This window comes from Vidua macroura, chromosome Z (assembly GCF_024509145.1).
Source record: "Vidua macroura isolate BioBank_ID:100142 chromosome Z, ASM2450914v1, whole genome shotgun sequence".
Taxonomy (NCBI): domain Eukaryota; kingdom Metazoa; phylum Chordata; class Aves; order Passeriformes; family Viduidae; genus Vidua; species Vidua macroura.
The window spans coordinates 27,364,104-27,390,582 of record NC_071611.1 but is presented as its reverse complement, the minus strand read 5'-3'; the positions used below and the strand labels follow the sequence as shown (position 1 = coordinate 27,390,582).

Sequence of the window (26,479 nt, the reverse complement as noted above, 5' to 3'; positions counted from 1 at the left end):
AGACATTTGCATGGATAAGCACAGAGCTTCTGGTAAATGTCAAATGCAAGAAATAAATTTATGGGATGTGGGAAAAGCATCAGGTCACATGGGAGGACTATAGGGACATCATCTGAGTATGCAAGGATGTGACAATAAAGGCCCAGGCCCACTTGCTATTAAGTCTGTCAAATTATATCAAAAACAACAAGCAGAGCTTCTACAAATACATTAGCAGCAAAAAGAAAACTAGGGAAAATATCACTGTTGAATCACGTATGTGTCCTAGTGAAGGAAGACAGAGGGAAGGCAGAATTATTGAATGTCTCCTTTCCTTCAGTGTTAACAGCTGAGGCCAGCCTTCAGGAATCCCAGACCTTGGGGCAAGGACAGGAAGGCTGGAGAAAAGAAAACCTTCCCCAGTCAAAGGATTTGGTTAGAGATCAACTGTGCAGATTTCCAACACACATAAACCCACAGGCCCTGATGAGATGCACCCACAGGTGCTGAGGGAGCTAGCAGATGATGTAGCTAAGCCACTCTCCACCACCTTTGAAAAATCATAGGAAACAGGAACAGGGCCTGATGACTGAAGGAAAGCCAATGTTATTCTTATCTTCAAAACTGGCAAGAAGGAGGGGGACCCTGGAAACTACCAGCCAGTCAGCCTCACCTCCATCCCTGGAAAGGCGATGGAACAGAACATTCTGGAGGTCATCACCAAGCATGCAGAAGAAAAGAAGGTCATCAGGAACAGTCAGCAGGGATTCCCCAAGGGGAAATCATGCTTGACCAATCTGACAGCCTTCTGTGATGGTAGGGCAGGATGGGTAGATGAGGGGAGAGCAGTGGATGTTGTCTGCCTCCACTTCAGCAAGGCTTTGGACACCGTCTCCCACAACATCCTCATAGGTAAGCACAGGAGATGTGGTTTCAATGAATGGACAGTGGGGTGGACCAAGGACTGGCTGAATGGCAGAGCTCAGAGGATCAGGATCAGGGCAGCAGAATCCAGTCGGAGGCCTGTAGTCAGTGGTGTTTCTCAGGGATCAATAATGGGTCCAGTCTCACTCAACTTGTTCATCACTGGCCTGGATGAAGGGATCCAAGGTACCCTCAGTAGATTTGCTGAAGATCCAAACTGGAGAGTGGCTGATACACCTGAAGGCTCTGCTGCCTTTGAGCTGGACCTTGGTGGGCTGGAGAGGTGGACAGAGAGAATCCAAATGAGGTTCTACAAGGGCAAGTGCAGGGTCCTGCACCTGGGGAGGAATAACCACAAGTACCAGCACAGGCTGGGGCTGCCCCATTAAAGAGCAGCTCTGCGGAGAAGGACCTGGGAGTCTTGGTGGGTCACAAGGTGACAATGAGCCAGCAGTGTGGCCCTATGGCCAGGAGGCCCAGTGGGATCCTGGGCTCCACTGGGAAGAGTGTGGCCAGCAGGTCAAGGGAGCTGATCCTCCCCCTCTACTGGGCCCTGGTGAGGGCACATCTGGAGTGCTGTGTCCAGTTCTGGGCTCCTCAGTGCCAGAGAGACAAGGAGCTCCTGGAGAGTGTCCAGCAAAGGGTCACAGAGATGATGAGGGGTTTGGAACATCTCTCTTACGAGGAGAGACTGAGAGAGCTGGGCCTGTTTAGTCTAGAGAAGACTGAGAGGAGATTTCATCAATGCATATAAATATTTGAAAGGTGGGTGCCAAGAGGATGGTGCCAGACTTTTCAGAGATGCCCAGATACTGGACAAGAAGCAATGGCAATAAACTAAAACACAGGAAGTTTCACTTAACGTGAGGAAGAACTTCTTTACATTGAGAGCACTTGAATGAGCTTTGTTGAGTGTCCCTCTCTGGAGACCCTTCAAAACCCACCTGGATACATTCCTGTTCTTGTATCACCTGCTCCAGGTGACCCTGCCATGGATGAGATGACCTCCAGAGTCCCCTTCCAACACAATTCCAATCACTATTCTGTGATTCATTGTATGTTCCTTCTAACTGAAAATATTTTATTCTCTTCTACAAAATCCCCTGACAACTCAAATTACTAAGGAATTATGCAATTTGGAATTGTAACACCACATATTAAAAAAAAAGACCAGCCTGTGTGAAAATAAAACATAACTGTAGACAAAAGTGAAATGACCAGATAAGTCAACTTTATACACAGTGGTTTGCTTTGTTGGGTTTTGGGGTTCTTTTGAACTTTAATCTGAAGTTCTTCCTTTTGAAAAGGAATATTCCCAACAGATGTACTTGTAGCAAAGCATCTTCAGTTAAGAGGATGTAAATCTTCTCACACGTGTGAAATTGCTGTAAAAAATGGTTGATTTTGCACAGCACGGAGTTTGTGGCAAACAAAAAAATCCAATAAAAGATTAATAACAGAAGAGATCTTTCTGCTTATTTGTGTAGAATATTATGTTTGTAACACAGCAAAAGAAATAAAATGTTTCAAACCAGAAAAGTTCTCATACAGCTGTAAATGCAGACAAATGAGAAATCAAAGAGATGTTACTTTAAGGAGTTAGTTTTACTTCATCTCAAAATGCTCCATTTTTATTCAGTAGTGTAATTCAGATACTAATCTCAAATAAAAATAGAGGAGAATAATAGATAGAAGAGAATAACATGCTACAGAGGCCACACTTAAAGTTTTTTCACTGAAAATCTGAAAGGACAGCACAGTTCATTCACTGTATTCATCTTCTCAAGGGAGATAAAATTCCTTTTCCTGAAGACATTACAAAGATCCCTCTTCCATCTGCTTCACAATGTTACTGTAAAATTAGAAGTTTCTAAGGAAAGTGACATTTCTGAAATTTAAAGTATATTTTTCATGCGTACCCCCTTGCTGATTGAGACTCTGCATTTCCCTTTCTCTGCGATCTAGTTCGGCTGCTTTTCTTTCCAGTTCTTCTTGACGCTTTAGCAGTTCTGCCTGGGCCAAGGCATGCTCCTGAACAAAACAAACATCACCAGATATTGACAAAAAGTATGAACATGGCATAAATATTCCAAGTCTTTTCATTATAATTAAGCACCTCCATTTATGAAGATTGACCCAATATAGCACAAATTCACATATTAACTATTACTTAAAGGCAGTATTAATTTTAATTTGGAAAGCAATACTTACTTACAAAATACATTATTCCAGAAGCATATTTAAATAATTATTATTAAAAGGAAAATCATGCCTAAAAGTTGCAGACAAACCTTTGCTATTTGCGTGTAGGAAGATGGTTCTTCTGTTGGTTTCATTATTGCTGGCTGGGTACTGGGTACATTAGGCATTTTCACATTTCCAGGTGGAGGCTAAGAAAACAAAAGACGATTATAGAGAAATATTTTCCTATTCTGAAAAATTTCTGTTCATTATATCTGTAAGAACCAATTTAGATGCTTTAAAGGAAGTGCTACTGATATAAATTAAAAACTTGATATGCTGCTTGCAATATTTACAATCTTTAGAAAAGAGACATCAAATGAGTTCTGTGGTGCAGGTCATCTTGCACTACTTTCAATTAACACTCAAAGATGTTAGGAATTCAGTAAATGTAAATGGAATTTTAATTTTGTTCAGACATGAATAGTAATACAGCCAGTAACTGTTTCAGAGGACTGCAGCATTTAAGAGTCATCATTCATACTCTGAAAGACAATATAATTTATTAATAATGTCTTCCAGAGCCTTCTGCTTAACAAAGGCTTATATCACTCAGCTAACTAGAGAAGTAATAACATATGAAACATTCAAATTAAAGATCCATTACTTGACTATTTCACCAATTTTTGCTAGGTATCATTCCAGAATTTCTGCTAGGTTGATACATGTGTTAAGAATATAATGCTAGCAAAAGTTGCATTTCAGCAAAAGTTGCATTTCAGTCATTGTATTCAGAAGATACACACTGTTGCTGAAATACAGTAGTATTTCTTTCATTAAGTACAGAAAAGGTGCATGTTTTTGATACTACTTTGTTTTCATACTTAGCTTCATAATGTGTGCACAGGGAAACAAAATTGTAGTGATCAAAACAATCTTAAATGCTAGAAGTTCAGTATGGCTTTAATGTGTTTTCCCAGAGTACTAGTCAAAGATCACAGCAATGCACAATAGGCATAGGTATTAAAAATTATCTATGATAGATGAAGAACCTAGTGAAGAAAGCATCATGATCATAGAGCAATTCAAGCTAAAGGGGACCTATAAGGATCATGGAGTCCGACTCCCAGCTTAAGTAGGTTAAGCAGGACTTTCCCCTCATGGACCAGTTCTGGCTCTGACTAATGACTGTATTGTCTCTCCAGTGTTTTGCCCTTGCTCACAGAATAACCTCCATAATTCTACCAGGCACTGAAGTGAAACTTACTGGCCTGTAATTACCAAAGTCTTCCCTCTTAGTCTTACTGAAAACTGGGGACAACATTTGCCAGATTCCAGTCAACTGGTACCTTTTCAGACTTCTATGATGACTGAAAAATAATATGGAGAGGACCCATGATAATGATCAACCAGCTCTTTTAGTACACTGGTATGAATTCCATCAGGCCCCATTGACTTATGCGCATTCAGTTGGAGCAGTAAATCTTGAACAACTTCAGAGTTTACAAAGCCTTCAAGTCACAGGACTACAAGGGTCCCTGGGCCAATCAGTGTTATAGATAGAGGTAAAAAAGGCAAAAAACATCTCTGCTCTGTCCAGACCCCTAATTGTGAGGTGACTGATTGTGGATGCCAGCCTGGTCAGGGAGAGAGAAACGGCAATCATTTCTCACAGTGGCTTGCGAGAATTTTTAGGGAGTTGTAGGAATGTGATAATTTGTTAGTCTAAACAATCTGCAGGTAGTGTTTTTCCACCTTGCTTTTCTGTTCTTCTCAAGGACAGTGTGTGAGAAAGATGTTTTTATTAACTAACCAATCAAATAGAATGTATTGTATTGGTCTATTTAAGCCAAAGTTTCCTTTCCATAAAGGCTTCCTTTTCTTCCTTTTTATGCTGTGTCTTCCTCTGTTCTTGTGTCATTCTTGGTGCAAGGGTGACAACTGACCTCATCAAGTAATGGACCGATATTATCTCTGAACATCCTTTTGCTGCTGACCTTTTTAAAAGGCCATTTTGTCGTCCAGAGTGCTGTCCAGCTTGGATGCTCATCAAGCTTTAAAACACACAAACCTCCTGCCTGCAGCGGCAAACAGCAACTCTGCAAACCCTCCTGTGTTATCTGTCCTTGTTTTCAATGTCCAAACACCTCCCATTTTTATTTAAGTTCTAGAAAAATATCCCTGCTCAGCCAAGTTGGCCTTCTGACTCACTTCCTTGAATTACAATACTTTTAAATTGCTTGCTCTTGAGCTCTTAAAAGATGGCTCTTTAAAAAATTATCATCATGCTTTTTAAACTCAGTTTGCTCTAAGTCTTCTTGCCAAACTAAAGTACTTATTTTTATAACCCTAATCAAAGCTGAGAAGCAAAAATAATATCACAGCTACTTACAATGAAACAAACAGAAGTATTCAAATGCCTTGGAAAATCATTTAGCTCCCAAAATAATGTTCAGCAAAAAGCCCTGCAAAACATAGCTGCACAATCTGGGATTTTCCTAGAAGTGAAGAGTACTGAAGTTGCATCAGTATACTCTCAAGCTCTAGCATTGTGCACACAACCTGGGCTGCACCCAAACCAGAAGTGGCCCATGTCAGGGGAAGCAAATCTGCTCCTCCTCTTTCCTATTGTGACACCCCAACTGGATTACTACATCCAGCTCTGGGACCCCCACACTCAGAAGACCATGGGTACAGTGAGTTCAGAGGAAGGATACCAAGATGGCCAGAGGAATGGGGCACCTCTCCTGTGAGGACAGGTTGAGAGTTGGGTTTTATCAGCCTGGAGAAGAAAAGGCTCTGGGAAGACTTTATAGAACCTTCCAGTACCTGAAAGAGAGCTTGAGCTGGGTGTGTCTTGAGAGAAACCTAGAACAAACAAGGTCCCTGGGCTTCTAAACATTCCCAACCTATGAATTCTTTCTCCATGGGCTTTTATACCTTCAGAACCTATGAACGCATTCTCCACATGTTCTTTATGCACCCTGCATATGCCTTTTGGTCCCATATGATTTTTGATGAGGGCCTACTACTTCTTTATGGAATTCTTTATGTGTAGCTGTTTTTATCTGCACAGATTGCCGCTTCACTTGGCAGTTGCAGCTTCTTAATCATTCAGCTTGCATTTTTCTTAGAGGCTCCCTTCACAAAATTAATTAACAATTAAAGAACTAGCTCACCTTCCCAAAGTGAAAGTTGGTAGTTTGCTGCCTAAGGTTTCAGCAATAGTCAGTTTAAAAACAATGAGAATACAGTTTAAAAAATTCATTTAAGAAAACTTGTTTTCAACAGCTGACTGGAGATAGGTGTTCAAAAGAAGTTCTCTCTTGAATTGATTCCCTTAAACAGGTGAAGTTTATTTACTTGGGACAGGTTAAAACTTCCAGAAGAAGCCAGGAGTGGATGATCAGTTTGATTTCTTACAGACTTCGGTGTTTTTCTGCTGTGTTTAGATACAAGATGGAAGGATAGGGAGCTATCCAGGAATTTGCTGGACAAAAAGAAAGTCCATTGAAATACATCTCTTGAAACAACAACAGAAAAATCCAACTCCACTAATGATTTTATCCCAATTTTTTAATACAGCAATTTGAAATTGGGTGCTATATGCATTACTATGTATAGATACTGTCTTAGGTTGGAAGATGTAGCTGGGGGTGTGTATTCTATCACCATCTGTTAGAGGTGGGGCAGTTATCTTCTGAAGAAGATATCTCCAGGGAGATATCTTTTGTTAATGGGCCCCTGGCTGCCACTGCATGACTGATAAAATTACATCATCCCATTGGGAGATGCTCCACCCTGGGGGAGGAGCCAAGCATTCCTACCTGGATATAATCTGAGATTGGAACACCACAGATGGGCTTTTCCCATTGGATTCCCAGAGGAGCAGCTGTCTTCTCCACTGAATTCTCAGAGGAAGACTGGGCCCATCTCCACCACCATGGGACTTTCAGAGGAAATCTACACCTTTCTACAGGATCACTGCTTCAAGAGAACCACAACTGTCACTCCAGGAGGACTGCAGCCAACATTCAATCAGACTGATACCAACAGCCTGACCCACAGAGTGTCAGTTCATATTTTGACTCTGTCAGTGTTGTTTTGTATTACTGCATTTTTTATTTTATTTTTATTTTCTTCCCTAATAAAGAACTGTTATTCCTACTCCCATATCTTTGCCTGAGAGCCCCATAATTTCAAAATTATTATAATTCAGAGGGAGGGGCTTTACATTTTCCATTTCAGGGAAGGCTTCTGCCTTCCTTAGCAAACACCTGTCTTTTCAAACCAAGACAGTTATGTATGGCTGTATAGGCATATCTATATACAAAGAGTGCTCAAAAAAGTTCAGAACATAGAAGCAGGAAGAAATTAAAAGTTTTAGCATAATTTCATTAAATGATGATGCAGAAATACTAATTGTATAATCTAATCTTCATTGCTGATCTTCAGAAACATGAGAAAAGAGACAATATAATCTCCATGGTGACTATTTGAGCTGGAGACAAAACCACTGAAGATTAGTCAAGGATATTTAATATGACTTTTACACCATTCCCTAAATTTTTTGTTGTTGTATTTTTGTTTAACAATGAAAAATAAGATAGATTTTGAAATCTGATAAACATAAAGGGAAAAAACCCTAACAAAACAGATTTCTCATGTTAGATACTAAGGTGGTGACATCTGCAACCTAAAATCTCCCTTGCCTACTTGCTCTTCTCTATATGTCTTACATGTTACCTTCCTACCACTGAAGGTGAAGGACAAAAAAAAGTCAAGGCACAAAAATACCAGAAGACAGTAAACAAAATTAGGAATACTGAGAAAAAGTAGAATTTACTTTTTTTTTTCCTGTCCCATTCTGTATCCAAAAAAAGAAGACTGGTAGAAAGTACCTCACTTGACAAAGGGAGCACAACTGAGATCATGTACCAAATATTAGTATTCAGTTTGAAATCACTTTCTCACAGAATAATCATCCATTGAAATCTATCTGGATTTGAAATGGAGAAATATTTTTGCACTCTAGCATACTTCATTAACCTCCATTTGGTGAGAATGGGGAAAGAATCACAAACACCAGGCTGGAAGAAGACCTCAAGGAACATCTAGTCTAACTTTTTTTAGTAAAAGTACAGTCTAAACAATACGGCCTAGCACTCTGTCCAGCTCCAGCTGAATGCTGAAGAATCCGACTCTTCCCTGGGGAGATCAGTCGAGGCAAGTTGTTGATCAGGTTGTTCTCATCGTGAAATATTTTGCTCTTGTGTCCAATGAATGTCCCCAGCAGTAATTTTTACCCATCACCTGTCATCTTTCGCATGTGACCTCTTGTAAAAGTGGAGTCTCCATCTTCCCTGTATGCGCCTGGCTCTCAGTGGCCATGGGATGGAGGTTCGCTGGCTCGCTGTCCCGCTTGTGGCCGCAGGGCAGACACGCGAGTGGCCGCCCCCGAGTCTCTGCCGAGACTGTCGCGGGTGGCGGTGATTGCTGCGGCGTGGGTAGCACTGCAGAGGCACAGAGCATGAGAAAACCGAGGCAAAGGAATAAAGGAAGGACACTTGTCTGAATCTCCAAATATTCAATGTCAAAGTCAGGGCAGAGCAAGTGACAAACCTGAACCTCAAGGGGCTACTTTTGAAGGGTAGGGGGAACACGGGGAGGACACAACTTTTGACCAATAGGAGGGCATTAGGGGAGGGGTGCAGGGTAAGGGCTCCCCAGTAGAAGCCAACACAGGGAGGGAGCAAACCTGACAACCCAATTCTGCTTTGAGGAAGGGATGAAAGACAGGGAACACTCCAGAACCAAAGGAGTGTGCTATCTTTGACAGACAGGGGTAAGACAAGGGAACAAGAGAGGTATACAGGTGGATTGACATGTGGATTGACATACATTTTGGCAGGGAAAACTGTGGTAAACAACTCAGGACTGACCCATTAGGGAAGCCAAATGGGGTACATAGAATGAACCACTACAAACTTATAACAAGGAATATTAAAACATACTACAGAAGAACAAACTGTAAAATAACAGACTACCACATCTGTAGCCAACTTTTAGAGGCTGGAATATTGAGTTAAGGTCTTCCCTAAGACTTCATTTCTCAAAACTGAACAGACACAGTTTCCTTAGTCGTTTCTTGTATGTCAGGCTTTCCAGGCCTTTGATTGTCTTTGTGGCCCTTCTCTGGATCCTCTCAGCCTGTCCACATCTTTTTTGTACAGACAGGATCAAAACTGAATGCTTTGTTAATTCTAGAGTCCGCAAGATACCATCTTGCTACAACCACTATAAATCCGGAAATTGACTCCCACCAAAACTACTTGGATGCTTTTGCTGTGAGCAGTACTCAAAACAGAGTGATTCTATCCCTATCTGATGGACATCAGACAGGGATATTGACAGACACTTGGGTATTTCCCCAAGTCTAAAATTCACAGACCCTGCTTTTACCTCTCTTTATCCAGTCTATAAAGGCATTCACTTCCAGGATCTCTTCAATTACTCCTCTTGCACATATTTCTTTGTACATATATAGTATGCTCATCTCTTGCATACAAAGCAGTTAGGGAAAGAGACCTGAGCACTTGGAGTTGTGAGTATATCCTCAGGTACTTAGGTACACTCCTTCAAATGCATATAATTACAGAAGAAATACGTGTATGTTCAGGATCCACAAGATAGAGAGGAAGGGGAATAACAGGTAAAGGTTGATTGTTACTGAAAGCTTTATTTTTTAAGTCTTGCTCTTATCAAGAAAACCTGTCTAAGTTCTTTGCAGAGAAGTGTTCATTCAGTGGATAATTTTTATTAATCCATAAACATGTCACAGATTATAAACTGAATCATAGTGCATTGTAGATCTGACCATTGACTTAGATTTCCTTCATCATCCCAGCTTTTTGAGTAACATCTCTAACAAACAATTAGAATTTTTTATCCAAGCACATCTGACTGTTCAAAGCCAGATAATCTTAGCCATATGCTTCCATTCTCTTTTTCCCACAAAGCTGCATGTTAAAATAAGTACAGAAATAATAAAAGTCAGAGTAGCTCGAGATCATATTTTTGCAAAACGAGATCTACTTTCTTCATGACTTATGGTCAATACAAAGCAATTTTAAAAGTCTTCAAGATGAAACAAAATCTAACATAATTCCTGATATTGTGACCTAGGAGAAAATTTTGGAGACTTACTTAATATTGTTGCTAGCTGTAAATATTCTGCCTTAAACAGCTGATCCAACACATATCCAAAACCAAGCTTCTTCCACATAGAATTTTAAAACTGTGCAAAACCTTACTGTTTTATTGCTATGAGAATCTGCTCTCCCTGCTCGCATTATTTCCCACAGTGTTGCTCAAGTTATAAACACTGACAGTTGCAATGGTCTGAAAACAACATCTGGTCATGACAACCACATCCAGCTCTTAAGTAGGTTTGGGGGGAGACAGACAACAGTACCCAAGGGCTGATCTGAGCAATGCACCTACCTAACCATAGTGCTAATAAAGACTTGACTCAAACCAAGTTTGGAAGAAACTAACTTCTGTAATTGGTATGCAAATATAACCATAAATCAATCATCTTACTTCATAAATAATGCACAGCCCAGGGCCCCTTGAGCTCTCTCACACAGCAATGGGCTGCACAGCAGGACCCCCCCTTGCATAGGGACACATCTCAGCATTACTCCTCAAGGCAGAGAAAGTCTTGCCACATTTTCAGTAATTGACACTAAACTTTGAAATCTTAGCTAAGTGATAGAAAGGACTGATTGTGCACATTTAGTCCTTTAGATGTATATCATTGACAAAATCTGGGACTAAGTCTGGATCCACACATACCAAACCTCCCCCGCCTCAGGAAGGAGTCCAGAATTCAATGGGACCCTTTCTGAACCTCGTGACTAAACAGGAAGGCCTTCTTGACAGCTTTTTCTGACCATGTCCTCTGGGCAGCAATCAAATGTACCTCACCATCGGATCTTGTTAAAGCACTTTACCACCATATTTGCATTTGCTATACAACTTTGTTAAAATGCTGGTTTATATCAATTAACATAAGCTCCTTCTCTCTCACAAGTGAATTTCTGTTGTTCCATCCATGGCTTTGCAAATAGTCAAATATGAACACTCCCTAACAACACTACCAGATTTTTCATAAAAGATAAGACTGCATTTTAAAAATACAGTATTTAAATGTTTATAAATTATATTGACAGACAATAACCAACCACACATTTTGATAATCTTGCACGAGATCTTCGTTATCAAAAGCAGACACTGAAAAATGCAGTTACAGTATGAATTTACTACCCTATTTCTTGTATTCCTCCCCACAATGGAAAAGAAAAGCACAAGGTATACTGAAACTATATAAATTAGAGGCATAAAACAACTGTTTCTCTAACATAATTTTTTCCTTTCACTACTGTGCCACTATACAAAGCCTGTGGACCGTTAATTTAAACACAATGTTTTCCTATTCTGAACAGCATTTTCATTAAGTGAAATAGAAATCAAAAGCAAAAACCTGGTAAGTGTGCCACACTCATAAACTCCAAAGCTAGTGAAATGCAGAAAACCCCGAGGACAGACTATCAGAAGGTTGAAAAAACAGGAAAAAATAATTTAGTAAAAACTATCATAAGTTAGTAGAAACAGGAAAAAAGCTCAGTTCTGTTTTGGTCCCCTTTCAGAGGGCCAGTCTTCCTTAACAAGTCAAAGCTCTCTGAAATCAACCTTGCCAATGCATCCTCCAAATACTTAATGGAACTATCCTTACACATCTTCCACTACTTCTAGCTAGTCCATTATACATTCGAGAACATCAGTCCCAATTCTGAAAACAAAACCTCACAAATGAAAGATTAACAGCATGATTAAGAAATAAATGTGCTTACTGTTCTTGAATCAGAGAATGGATTGTACTCATCAAGCCCTGGAGGAATGTTTCTTGTCACTTGTGTAACAGAAGGATCCTAGAAGAGGAAAATAGTTGTGTAAATCTATGCACATGCATATAATCAGAAAAGCAACACTCATATCATTATATCATATAAAAGTCAGATTTTCTTTCAAAGTAAAAAAGGTTTGCTTTCACTGAAGAAGTTTGTAAACATCTACCTCTTTATCTCCAAACTAACATCATTTCATTCTGAGCTTCTTATAAACCTAGATTAACACAGAATAACAGAAACCCCATCTGTCATATATTTAATTTATAAGGAAAAAAAGCTCTCATGAAAGAAGGGAAAAAACTTCTATCCTGCTATGTTGACCAGGTGTGGACTCCATGCCTATACACTTGAAAAGCACAAGGGAAGAAAAGAGCTTTTGTAACCCTTGGACCTCCCTACCCAGAAGTATATTCAACCCCATCAAGAACATAGAAAGCATTTAATAAAAATGAAGCTGAAAAAATGGGGTCCCATAATGCCAAAAGCACTTCGGATTCAGCTTCTACTTGAACTAGTAAAATTAAGGAAAGAAGTTTAATTTTTTTTTCTACCTCAATTTTGCTGTATAATTATACAGTAAAAAAGACTGCTCAAAATTTAGCTTGAGAAAATTATTTCAGGAATTAAACATTGCTCTGTGCTACTGACAGGGAGGCTTTGTTCTGCAGAAGAGCAGAAGTGCCTACCACAATGGAACACACCAACTCAGGCACATGGAGGACAGGCAGGTGATTGAGGACATCAGTGACAAGCGTCCCTCAAGGATCTGAATTGGGACTAGTGTTATTTAATATCTTCATTAATGACACAGACAAATTGAGTGCACTCTGAGCTAATCTGCAAATCACCCCAAGCTGAGTGGTGCAGCTGTCACAGCTGAAGGATGGCATGCCATCCAAAAGGACCTAGACAAGCTCTAGGAGAGGGCCCATGGGAATCTCATGAGGTTTAACAAGGTCATGTGCAAGGTGCTACACCTGGGTCAGAACAACCCTGGTACCAGCACAGGCTAGGGATGGGCAGATCACAGCAGCCCTGCCCAGAAGGACTTGGGGGTGCTGGGGGATGAGAGGCTGGACCTGACCCAGCCATGGGCACTCACAGCCCAGAAAGCCACACGTGTCCTGGGCTGCATCCAGAGCAGTGTGGGCAGCAGGGCCAGGGAGGGGATTCTGCCCCTCTGCTCTGCTCTGCTGAGACCCCACCTGCAGTGCTGCATCAGCTCTGGGGTCCCAGCACAGGAAGGACATGGACCTGCTGGAGGGAGTCCAGAGGAGGCCACAGAGATGATCAGAGGGATGGAACACCTCTCCTATGAAGATGGGCTGAGAGAATTGGGAATTTTCAGCCTGGAAAATAGATGGTTTAAGGGTAACCTAATTGTGGCCTTCCAGTACCTGAAGGGAACCTACAAGAAAGATGGAGAGAGACTTTTCACAACAGCATGTAGTGACAGGAATAAGTACATGGATTCAAACTGAAAGAGAGTAGTTTTAGATTAGATATTGTGAAGGAATTCTTTACTGTGAGGGTGGTGAGACACTGTTACAGATTGCCCAAGGAAGTTGTGGATACCCCATCCCCAGAAGTGATCAAGGCCAGGCTGGATGGAGCTCTGGGCAACCTGGTCTAGTGGAAGGTGACCCTGCCTATGGCTGGAGGGATGGCACTATATAATCTTTAAGGTCCCTTCCAACCCAAGCTGTTCTAGGATTCTATTACATAAATACTTTTTTTTTAAAACAGAAGTGACTTAAGTGATTTACTTTTAAAAAAAGTGACTTAATCTACACTTAAATAAATACAGAAATTATAAGCCAAATAAAATAAAAATCAAATTTAAATGCAGTCTCTGCTTTCTTAGAATAATCATCTATTATGGCCTTAGCTCAGTCTTGCTAAGGAAGGAAATTTATCTGCAGATGCAGGAAGAAGACTTTCTTAATGGCTGCAGTCAACTTATTTACAGCTAGGAGAAAAAAAAAAAATAAAAAAAACCCAAAAACAAAAAAAAAAAAAAAAAAAAAAAAAAAAAAAAAAAAACACCAAAAAACAACAACAACAACAACAACAACAAAAAAAAAAAAAACAAAAAAAAAAAAACAAAAAAACCACACACAAAAACCAGGGCAGAACACCAATCAGTTCTAAAATTCTAAGGAACAGAGCAAATGAGAACAAGTCTGTTTATTCCAGTAGCTATACTCACAAAATTGCTCATATAAGGCAATTTTAAAAGTTTGCTACAAAAAAATTTATGAAAAATCATTGCCTCAAAAATAAAAAAAAATTACATGTTGTCTATTTCTTATGTACATAAGCATACTTAAAACATCCTCTCGTCACAAACCACTTTTCATTAAAGCATACATTTAGCTCCAGAACAGTATTCCAATAGTCACTGAACAAGAATCACCCTTTCTAAAGATGCATACAAAATAATATTAAATGCAATTCAATATCAGCTTTCTTAGAGTTGACTCATCTTTAATTAGTTGTTTCAAAATAGCCATGCTGGTGAGGCTCCCTCACAAGCCTGCCACAGTTACCAAGCTAGAATCAAATACATTGTTACAACTAAAATATCTTCAGGTCTTCCACAAAATGGTAAACTAATCAATTGTTACTATGTTATTTGCTAAAATGGCCAACACAAAACACTGGGCAGATGAACAACAAAAAAGAGGGAAAACACTGTGTGGTGAGTATATTTCTTGGCCAAATTCAACCAGAAATTACTTGAAATGTTGAATAGAAAAGTAGATTAAAAATATGGGAATAATTAAATATAACATTTGAATTACACATTGGTTTACCAGCCTCATCAGTACAAGATCAAAAAATATGAAGTTAAAACAAATTTAATACAAATAAGACAATTTCAAAATTCAATAAACAGAACAGTAGAAAGCTGAAAAGCTTGTATACAGCTGAAAACTTTTATCTTATTATGGTATGTCTACTGTAGCCAGCAGCAAAGCCCTGAAACTCGTTGCTCACTCACTGCTCTCTGCATAGGATACTGGAGAGAAACAAAAAGGAAAAAGCAAATAAAACTTGTGGTTGTTAAGAAAACAGACAGTTTAAAGGTGGGAGGGGAGAAGAGAAGGTAGAGGCAAAAAAAACCGCAACAAAACCCCACAAGTCACGTAAAGGCAATTGCTCACCACCTCCCACCAACAGACACATGTCCATTCAGCTTCTGAGCAATGGCTGCTTGGAACAGCTTCTCCACTTACTACCACCACGGCCAGTGTTGCTGCCAAGCACGATGTAATGCAGCATGCAAGATCCCTCTGGTCACCTGGGGTCAGCGGTCCTGCCTGTGCCCCCTCCCAGCCTCTTGCCCAAGTCTATTCCCTGAGGGGAAGCAAGAGTGTGAAACAAAGGTGGTCTTGATCCTGTGCAAGCACTGCACAGCAACGTGCAAGCACATCAGTGCCTTCCCAGCACTGTTTTGGTCACAAATCTGAAACAGCACAAGAGGAACTGCTATGAAAAAAATTAACTCCATCCCAGTCAGGCCTAGTACACTTATTCCAGTCTTTACACGTTAATGTCAATTAGCAGAGCATAAAACACTTTGTTTATGCTTTCAGTGTGATACCCCTTTCAGAAATGCTCTCATATAATTAATTCCTTCTTCCACAGAAAAATGTTCAAGTACAGACTGTAGTAGCTTGTGGCAGCAGTGCCGATCATGATCCAGGGAGGCCAGCAGCAGCAGGGAAAACAGACAAGACAAGTCTCTGTTGTTTAGCAGGGGAGTCCATTTTATACTTCCCCCCCCCGCCCCCACCCCGGCCCCTGCCCTGTGCCGGGGGCAGTAGGGGCCAGAGGCCCAAGAGCCTGAGAAAAGCCCAGAGAGCCGAGAGGGTACAGACCAAGGGCCGTGGGGTTTTATCAGGTGTCCCATGGGAGGAGTCTTAAGATCAGATTACAGCCTCTTCAGAACGGGATGGCTCGGCAATAGACACGTGCAACTTGTCACCGCTAACCATCAGCCACACAGTGAAACGGCAGGTCTGATTACTATGACTTGAATAGCACTTAGGATTTTAGGTTGAATTAGCTGCTTTAAAAGCATATTTCAACACTTCAAACTTGTGTTTGAAGAGTGCACTACTAACCAAATAACTGAACCTAATTGTGCCTGCAGACCATAAATTCAATTATTTGAATAATTACAGTATCAAACTCATTAGACACCCACTGAACAGCAGCCATTTCCAAAAAGCATGAAACAATGGTCAAGTCAAATTCAGAAGAGCAACCTATATTCAGAAATACGATATACAAACAAAAATAAATATCTGATGAAAGAAAGCCTTTTTTTTCTTCAAGTGTTTTCAAGAAGACCAGGGTCAAAAACTCTTCAGATCTCTGTGTAATCTACTGTGACATTCCAACACTAACAAATGAAACAGAACATATCCTGAGACAACAAGGTGTACTAGAGCAACAGTCTTAGCACTGAAAAATAAGTTCAACACTTAAATACACACAGTGATTAGAGCAAGAAAACCTTTATGGAAAGTCCACTGCCATTCTGAATTAACAATGGCTACACCTCTGCCAAATATTGCTGTTGTTTGCTGAAGTAGCAGCAGCTCTAAAAAAATCTGAATGACCCAGAGGACATTCAATAATAGCTCTATTTCTTACTTTACCCAGTAAAGGAAGAAAATTACAGTTGTATTGAAATACAAAAATTAAATTCCATCACTGCAAGTAGCATTGAAATTCTGCATTCAGAAAACTTGAATTACACAGTCTAGACTTCAATAGAAGTTTGTGACATAGAAAGACTCAAGTAAACCATCACAGGAAAAGAGGAATGCCACAGCTAAAGGAGGCAAGTACCAGCCTGGAAATTCGTATCTCTCCTGTAACTCATTCACTGCTAGAACTATCCTCAGCTCTTCACAGTCAGGGCGCCCAGATGTAGGTGCTATTCTAATTGTTCTGAACACCTACAGTGCATCAAATGACTGATACCAACAGGAGCTACACTTCATATTTCAAAACACTACTTAAAATATTTCTGAAGAGATTAGACATTACATCCCACAAAACACAAAGAATTGTTTTGAACCATTTACCATACACTCATTGCATCTCATTTTAAAAATGGAGCAAATGCCAACTCATCTAAACACAAAGATGAAATTTGTGAAGCACTCATATTCACTGTTGCAGAATAAAAAAAAATCCATTGGATTTAGAAATTGTTCAGGGTTTGAATAATGAATACAACCAATAAATGTTGTGTAGGATAAGAAGTGGCCTTTAAATGAATACTATCAAATTTCTATTTTGCATAGCATGCATAATCTACTGGTTAAAAACAGTAAAAACTAATATTCCAAGGAATAAGTGAATCTATGCCGTAATAATTTATTTTCTGTATCTCATATTCCACCCAGCCTTATCTCACCCAAACTCCTGCCAGTTCAAACCCGGAGCTTCTGATCTTTTTATTTAACTATTAGTGATACAATCACAGAACAGAATTAAAAACAGACTGTTTTTCATATCCAGCTATTGTAGCCATTGATGCATTTAAGTCACACAGTCATTTCAGAAGACATTTTCAAGATCTGAATTAGTTTAGGAAACTGAAGTTTTAAGAAAGTAGCACAACTTAATGTAGCCATTTTCCACCTAAATCTTTCCTTTTACCTGCTTCTTGCAGTCTCTCTCTTGTACCATCAATCTCAAAAGGAAATATTAACACACTTTTTTTTTTAATCCAAATAAGACAGGTACAAGCAGCAACCTATTTTTTATGCTAAGAATGGAAAAGTCATAAAAAACACCCCAACAAACAGTATCACAAATTGACAAAACAAACACAGAAAAAGCAACACATTTATATTTCATACTGGCAAGAGCACCTATAGAACTATTAAAAGCATCTTCTGTGCCAAGGTAACAAATTATGCTCACATCACTCAGAGATAGATAAAATTAATTGAATACCCAGAGGGCATACAAACAATTAACTACAAACAAGAATGTTTAAAACAGAGCAGAATAATCCATTCTATTTGATCTTTTACAGCTTTTTAAAACACAGAATTGAAGGGACTAGACCTCTGTTGTCTAGGAGACCAAAACTAGTCATCAGCTACCAATTTCACTAACACAGAAGACACTACCAAATTAAAGACTGAAGAAGTAAATGCATCTGTAACAATGGTTGGAATTACTCTTCACTGGATATGGGTCCAGAATTGTTCCACCACCAGTAAACAATTTCTATAAAATACATCATATAGTAATAATCTGAAAAACACCATCAGCTAAGCTTATATTGTTAGTTCTGATTTTAAGTGAAGGGAATGTAGTGAACTAGGAATCAGCCTGTCCAAACTGTCATTCATATTGCTGAAAAAACTTTTCACTTTGAGGGATACCTACTCTTCTACCAAAAGACAAAAGCATTCATTTTTTCAGTTCAGTCCCAAGGACTAGCAGGGAAATAAAAGCAGTATTTTATTGCAGAAGTCAGGAAATGGAATTTATTAACACTAAACACTGATTTGGATAGAGATTATAATGCTTTTACAACACATCAGCAATTGAAAACAATTTCAAATAAAAATCACTGAAGCTACACAGAACCAATAAAACAGTTGGAAAGTAAGATTTAAGTAAGAATTCATCCTGAAGTTTTGTGGATTTTGACTCTGAGGGTGGGAAGAGGTTATAGTAACAGTAACAGCTGTACTTGCTCTCTGTGAAGTACTCCTTAAGACAATACCACTGTGTCAGAAAATTAAGTGTTAATTTCTGTTGCAAAAATGCAACACAAAATGCCTAAAACTTGGTCTGACTTCTTTGATTTCTTGACCAAAGAGAAAATTATCCATCACACTTTTCATAAAGAGGTTCTGGAGTGTTTCTTCATCCCATAAGACTGCCAGATTAAGCCTCTGAAATTGCAATTCACACATGTTGAATAAACATCTGGTAAAAAATTCTGGACTTGTAATAACAAAAATACCCAAGTAGCCACATAACAGTTATTTCATAATTCCAAGTTTAACATATCAAATGCTGCCTGTTATGTCACATTCATCACATGAAAGCAGAGCTGTGAACGGTTCTGAGCAACTGAGCAAGGCAAGATCCCCACCTCTAAAACCCAGATCTTCAGAGGCTGACAAGGCCAAATTTGTCCTAAAGTTTGCAGCAGCCTCATCTTCCAATGGAGTACTGGATGCTTAACAAAGTATCACCCCCATCTCACAGCTGTTCTCAAATCATTCTCCTTTCCCAGCTCTGATATGTGTATGTTCCTCTTTGTAATGTTGAATCTCAATATACAGTGCAATAATAACACTAGGCAATATGTGCTAACACTTCAGTGAAAAGCTAGAGGGAAAAATGCAGCTATAAGGTACTGAATAAGTCTTAAAATGCTTCACATCTTTAACAGATTACAGTGCACTTACAGAACTGGTGGAGTGTACTCTTGGAAGCCAACTTCCATGTAGAACAGCTAAAGGACAATCCACTATCACGATGTTCAGCATTAAATTATGCAAGATTTAGGGGTATTCATAATTTTTGAAGACATGAATCCAAAGCAGGTAGTAGAAGTCAGAAACAATACCTATATTTTATGAACTATACTAACTTTAAGACAGACAACTTAAATCAGTATATTTTATAGTCAGATACAGGAATTAAAACTCAGTTATGTATATAGGCATGTGACAAAACTGCTTAATTCTAAAGCTGCACAAACATTTTATGTAATAAGGGTCCCAATTCTTCAAAAAAAATCAGAACTTCTCTAAGTTTCTATCACTTTAGTTTCACAGTATAAACTGTATAGATTCTGCTGCCACAGAAGGTAACAGTCATTTGCACAACTGCTCTCAGTATCAAACATCTGGGTTGTATTTCCCACCAAATCAGACAGGAGATTAATGTGTGCTCATATGAGTCAAGATTAAGTGTAATATCCAACTTATAAGTAGAATTACTTCTGTAGTTAGCTCTAGTGACTCAAGTAATCAGTGCCATTTCTGGGGATGGCAGAGTACGTCAGCAATCGAAACAAGAATGTCAGTCATGACAGAGCTATGTAAGATCTGTGTCTTTTTGGAGTAACAACTCAAAGGTATCAACTCACAGTCTGGATCCTTAACCCCACTCAAAAAAACTACTCAAATACTTAACAATACATACATTTGAGGTCTGCTCTGATTGTGCCCTCCCACACTAAATCTGATGAAGAAATAAGAAAAATCTTCCTATCACACAGTGATTTGGCATTTCCCTGAAGGTCACCATTCACATTTGAACAGAAATGTATCTTAGTTTTCAGGCCTATCACCATATCTATGGTGTCAAATACACGCATCTGCTCAGAGCTAAACACACCAGATGAGCTGACCCAACAGAATTTATCACACAACTCAGTCTTTATAGTTCTCATTCTACAGCCACCAAAAAAAACAACTGTTTCATGTGTTTGGATAGTTAACAGTCCGTTTTCAAACCTTTTGCTGTCTGTCAGCCAAGATCCAAGGGCCTATGAAATCCATAGCTCTACTTAAAAAGACTTCTCTGATTGTTCACTTATAAAAGAAAAAAAATCAAACCAAGAACACAGAACCAACAATTTTTATTGCAGAGGAACTGCTGATTGTTTCAGCCTAAATGATACTTACACCGAATTTTGAGACTGCTATTTCAGAACCTTTGTAACTGTATCACCTCCCAAGACAACAGAAGACTACAACTATCACCTATCCTATGACAATAAAAAAAAAACAAAAAAAAAAAAAAAAAAAAAAAAACCAAAAAAAAAACACAAAAAAAAAAAAAAAAAAAAAAAAAACCAAAAAAACACAAGGAGACAGCTACATTAGAAATGTGCCTTTGTGTTGTCATACAAAATTTATTTCATGCTGCTTTACCCTATTTAAGACAGATTGTCAGGACCTCGAGGATTCCCAAACTCCTCTTAAGCAGTCAGACCCCCACTCCTAACACCTTACCCGGTGATCAGGACTGTTGGCTGATCCTGTTTACTTTCACTGGATGTGATCCTGACCCTGGCCTGGCTTTCTAACTTGGGCTCAGATCTGTCTCTTCTCTACAGATATGCCTAGCACTGAATGCAGTTACCATCACCACATCTGCTCTGCTCACCCTGTTTAGGCGCTGTAGGACTGCAGCATTTGTAAGTGAGAACTTTAAAAAGTGTGAATTCACACTCACAAGCTATGACTAGTGCTTCTTAGTAAACAAAATTAATAGATTTCATTACTCACCCACTTCCGATCATGATACCTGAGGTTATACCAACTGTGTACTTCTTAATACTGCTGATACATCATATTATACAAGGATTCTCAAATCTTTATTTGTATGGTACATGGATGCATTTTCTTCTGCACAACTTTAATGCTATCAAAAGCTTGTAAATGTTAGCATGTCACTTATGTGTTTGTTTCAGTACCCTCTGTCTTTCAAAAAAAATCCCATCATTTGGATTTGTTGGTATAGCATTCAGAATGCTATTCCCATCCCATTTATTTAGAGAGGAAAACTATGACTTCATAAGCAATCTGACTCTGGATTCAGTTCCAGTTTGTTTCTTTTTTTTAAAGCAACAAAGAATTAAAAAATGCAAATGTTAGGTAGCCACTTGTCTCAAAATCCACAGCACTTCATGATCAAACCAGGTAAGCTGATTTCAGTTTTTCCAGCAAATAATTTACTTTAGACTTCCGAAAGAATTAAATACCCAAAATACTGAGCACTAGGTGTTTATGCTTTACCTTTATCTTTCCAGAGAACACTTTTATTTGATTCAACATCAAGCAAGAAGCTCTGCTCTAATCTTTTTATTAAAAGGCATAAGAACTGTCACAGGAAACCTCCCATGTAGATCACAGACGCTAATAAAACCAAAATGTTTAAGAAAAATAATGATCTATCTTTAGACCTTGGCAACAACTCTTCTACCTGATGCCTTCCCACTCCTTCTCTGCCACACTACTTTGTGATTTTACATTAGCACAGGAAGCAGCTTCAAAAGCAAGGAAAACAACTAATCACATCATACATAAAATTATCAAGCAAAGACAAGAATATGAGTACATTAGGATACAGTGTTTAGATAATATGTCTTAGGCTGTAAGGGTCCATCTGGAAATACTGGTTCTATGCATAAAGTATTTTAAAACACATAAACTTAAATACATACATGCAGTAGTAGCCACTAATTTCAAAGCTGTTCTGCCAACAAGGTAGCCATCAAGCTTTAGCTTATATATGAGGCCTTTTGCCCCTTCAAGTTAAATGCACAGGTGAAAAAAGGCATGCAAGATAACTCTTCTGGGCAGAAGAATGTGATGGAAGTTAGCAAAGACTGAGGAAGGAAAAAAGCCTCTGAAAAAGGAAAAGTACACAGCTTTCCTGAACCATCTTCTGCAAATAAAGAAATCCAAACAGAGAATATCAAGTTACAAGGAAGCTATTATAGAGTCATTTTATGACTATGCACTGCAGATGAGAAGCAGAGCATGGATTCTGCCAACAGTTAGAAGAAGTCTTTCCCTACAGAGAAACTGGAATAAACTTTTGCACTTTAAGCAGTATCTTCAAAGTGGAAGTATAATTCAGGTGTGTGACTAGTTTAGGTCTCACAGCACTACAGAGGACCAGTTACACGGCTTGATGAGCACTGCACAGACATCTATTTTGCATCTAATACCCCCTACTGCCCTGGATTTTGCTAGATGTTATTTGATTAACTATTACAAGAAGGATGGAAGTAGGAGGAAAAGCATCATGCACTTCTGTTGCTGAAGACGTATTCTAGAAAGACACCTTTTCAGTGTTTGGTGCTCACTGACGTTGGTACCAGCCCAAACTATTGCTGGCAGCAGACTCAACACCAGGACTTGTGTTCACCTGGAAGATCATTGCTCTGCATACAACATGTAAAAACAGATCTTAGCCTAAGGAATTCTAGCCTAATGAATGCTACTGCCTATGTTTTATGACCATAAAAACTAAACTAATGATTCAGACCAACTACAATGTAGAAATGTTAGGAACATTATGCTTCCAGCATCTATGTGGACAGAAGTATGTTTGGCTTGAAATGTGACAGCTCAATCTTTAAAAGCCTTAATTATTCCAGCTAACATTCTCAACTCGCTGCCAGATACTATCTGTGTGCTTTAAGGTCCTTGCAAAAAGTTCAATAATATTATCTAAGTAGGTAGCTTCAGAAGTTGAACTGGATTCAAACAACAAAGGAAAAAACAGAGAGGTCAGTTCGTTTTGACAACTGAAGCCAGTGGGTGAAGAAAGAATTCACAGCTGTATGACAAGTCAACAGTACAAAACCTAAAAGCTTTATAGTACGTTACAACAAAGCAGTTTGAGATGCAGCAAAGAATTCATGCCCAGTCAGTGGTACCCTGATTACTTCAGACATAAGGGAAGGGAACAGGTAAGCTTAAAGGTGGTGGGAGGAGGCTAGAGAAGAAGAGGGTAAATGCTCTAATTCATCAAGTTTAACCATTTGGCTCAACCAGACGAAAGAAAAAAAAAAAAAAAAAAAAAAAAGACAGTAGTAGCATTACCCCTAGTGTAGAGCTAGGGTCAAAATAAAAAAAAAACAAACTTTTCTCTTTTTTACCATCGAAATAACGCATCTGAAATACGACTTGTATTATTTTAGCTACAGAAGGAAATACGGAGCTCTGAAGTTGTGAAACGCTGCCTATCCCCTGCGCCCTGCCCCCACCCCGACTTCGAGCCTCCGTAGCCCACTCAGGGCGCACACCCCGGCCCGCAACTGCCACGGGGCCCTTCCCTTCTTCCTTCTTTCCTTCTTCTCGCGGAAACCCAGAGGCTCGGCGCAGACCGACACCAAGGAAGCCTCACGGCCCCCTCACCTTGAAGGGGTTGCTGAGGTCCGGGTCGGCGAAGGGGTTGCTGTCGAAGTCCGACATGGCGGGGCCAGGCGGGCGCTGCGGTCCCCGGCCGGCGGCTCTGCCCGTGCGGCGGCGCCCCGACAGTGCCCGGCGCAGGTGTCCCCCCGCGGCTGTCACAGCCCCTGTCACAGCACCACGGCCCGGGCCGAGCCCGCCCCGCCGCACCGACCAGCCACGGACCGCCCAAAATGGCAGCCCCGGAAGTGAAGTTACGGGTGGGATGGTCCTAGGAGGGAGAAAGGGATGAAGGCGGAGCGGCTGCTCCCGGGTCAGGCGGGAGCACAGCTCATGCCTCAGCCGGACGTGGGCGGGGCTGGGCAAGGCGAGGCGAGTGCGGGAAGAGCCGGTTCCTGGGTTGGCTGAGGGTTGGGCGTAAGCTGTTGGGGGGAGGGCCTGCGGTTGGGGCCAGCCTCGTGTTCGCAGCTGCTTCTCTGGGGGAATGCGGGGTGTATCCCGCGCCTTCGGTAGTTAGTGCTGGCTGGGAGCCGGAGGGGAAGGAGGCCCGGGGCTTTCCGGAGGGCAACCGGGCCGGGGGGCGGGCAGGAGCGGCCTGGCCCGGTGTGTGCGCGGGTGTCCCGGTCGCGGCCGAGCCCGTGCGGCCTCCCCGACCCTCCACTCCCGCACCCTTCAGGCCGAGTTGGGACAGCCAGTCTGGTTTGGGGAGTGAAATGGACGTGCGAAGGTAGTCAGAAAGCCTTACTTGGTAAAACACGAATTTACTCTCTCGTTCCCGCCTACTGTTGGCGTGGTAAATTGTTTACCCAGCTTGTGGCTGCAGGTGACTTGTACTACAAAGGTTCTACAAGGGCAGTAGGGAAGGTTCGGCTTTGAACCACGGTCACAAAATCCCACTTCCGTGGGAGAAAGCATTAAAAAGGCCTCTTGGAAGTATTCAAGCATTTCCAACAGTTCAAAAGACTTTTTAAATACTTCTTCAGAAATGCTGACAGTGCAGTTTGAAAAACCTGGTCCAAAAGATGCAAATAAATGCAAAGGAGCACCTTTGGTTCAGAGCTATGTGAAATTCAGTGCTACCAAAACAGTCTACATTGATGCAGCACTTTCAAAACCAACAAACCCTGAATGCCCATACATGTTTTCTAGAGAAATTATTTGAAGTTTCATTTAAATCCAAAAAGTAAAAAAGAGGTTTAAGGCAGGTCAGACGAAATGGTTATGGCAGTAAACCTGTTCTTTTTTGCTATTCAAATGTGTATTTTTTTCCCCACATAATAATGTAGACTGTGAGGCGCACTAGTGTTAGCACTTCTATGGTTTTTAATAGCTCTACATGTATCATCACTCATCTTTGCACTCATCTTTGCATTACTATCAGGTCCATTCTATCAACAGGCCAGGAAGAGTACTATGTGTAAATGAGAATTGATTTTGCATGGATCAGTAGAGAAAGCAATACTTGCTTCAGGGTCTGCTCTGATTTATGCAGACATTTCTGAGTTTTTGTTAAGTACTGTGAAGTATACTGTTAAGACATAAAATGGTATGGAAATGGGACAAATCATTAAAGCATAGCTTCTAAGCAAAACACTTTCAACTTTTTGGTTGCTATGAAGTGTAAAATACTCTTAAAAATTTACAAGACAGTTGTTGCACAATCAACAAAACTACATTACAGTATTATTCACAATCATAACTCGGTTATGGCAACAGCACATGAAGTCATGTAGTTTTCCAATATTCACCCATGGCTATATATATCATGGCTCAATATATATTGATAGTCCAAGTGCTGTGTGCACTGACAGCTGTGTATTTGCCTCTCTTTGAGCTAAACATGAATGAATGCATGCATGAATGAATGCAAGTTTGGATGAAAAGAATGTATTTTCCTGTATGGTTGCTAGTGCTTCAAATCACACATTTGACATTGTGACATTACTCTGGTAATAATTTGTGTACAGTTACAGAGGAATAATCTCTCCTTTCATATGCCTTTCAAGGCAATTATGAAACTGCAATGGGATGTTTTCTTTGGAAAGAATAGTATGTATTTTACAAAAACATCAAGCTGGCATCTAGACAGCTAGTGGTGTTCTGCAGGGCTCTATCCTCTTTGACATACTTATTCACCTGGACACAGGATTTGAAGGAATACTAAGTTTGCTGGCAATATTAAACTGGAAGGAGCTGTTGACTCCTTTAAGGGCAGAGAGACCCTGCAGAGAGATCGAAAAAAATTAGAGAGATGGACAATCAGCAGCCATGTAAAGTTTAACAAGGGCAAGTAACAGATTCTGCACTGGGATGGGGCAACCCTGGATGTGCAGACAGACCGGGGAATGAGAGGCTGGAGAGCAGCACTGTGAAAAGAGAGCTGGAGGTCCTGGTTGATGGCAAGTTGAACATGGTGAGCAGTGCCCTGGCAGCCAGGAGGGCCAGCCGTGTCCCGGGGGGCATCAGGCACAGCATGGCCAGCTGGGCAAGGGA

At 40.2% G+C, this 26,479-nt stretch overlaps 1 protein-coding gene across 2 annotated transcripts in view; it reads right to left on the bottom strand.

Annotated features, from left to right (window-relative positions):
- Positions 1 to 25,470, bottom strand: part of SCAMP1 (secretory carrier membrane protein 1) — a 44,675-nt gene extending 19,205 nt beyond the window's left edge. The window contains exons 1-4 of one of the 2 annotated variants that reach the window (XM_054003427.1): positions 23,993 to 25,470; positions 12,000 to 12,077; positions 3,195 to 3,293; positions 2,823 to 2,934 (exon numbers count right to left, since the gene is read on the bottom strand). In XM_054003427.1, the coding sequence (XP_053859402.1) occupies positions 2,823 to 2,934; positions 3,195 to 3,293; positions 12,000 to 12,077; positions 23,993 to 24,049 (346 nt within the window). In that variant the 5' untranslated portion in view covers positions 24,050 to 25,470. The remainder of the gene's footprint in view (positions 1 to 2,822; positions 2,935 to 3,194; positions 3,294 to 11,999; positions 12,078 to 23,992) is intronic. The other variant, XM_054003428.1, reaches the window with a different exon arrangement.
- Between the last annotated feature and the right edge of the window lie 1,009 nt (positions 25,471 to 26,479).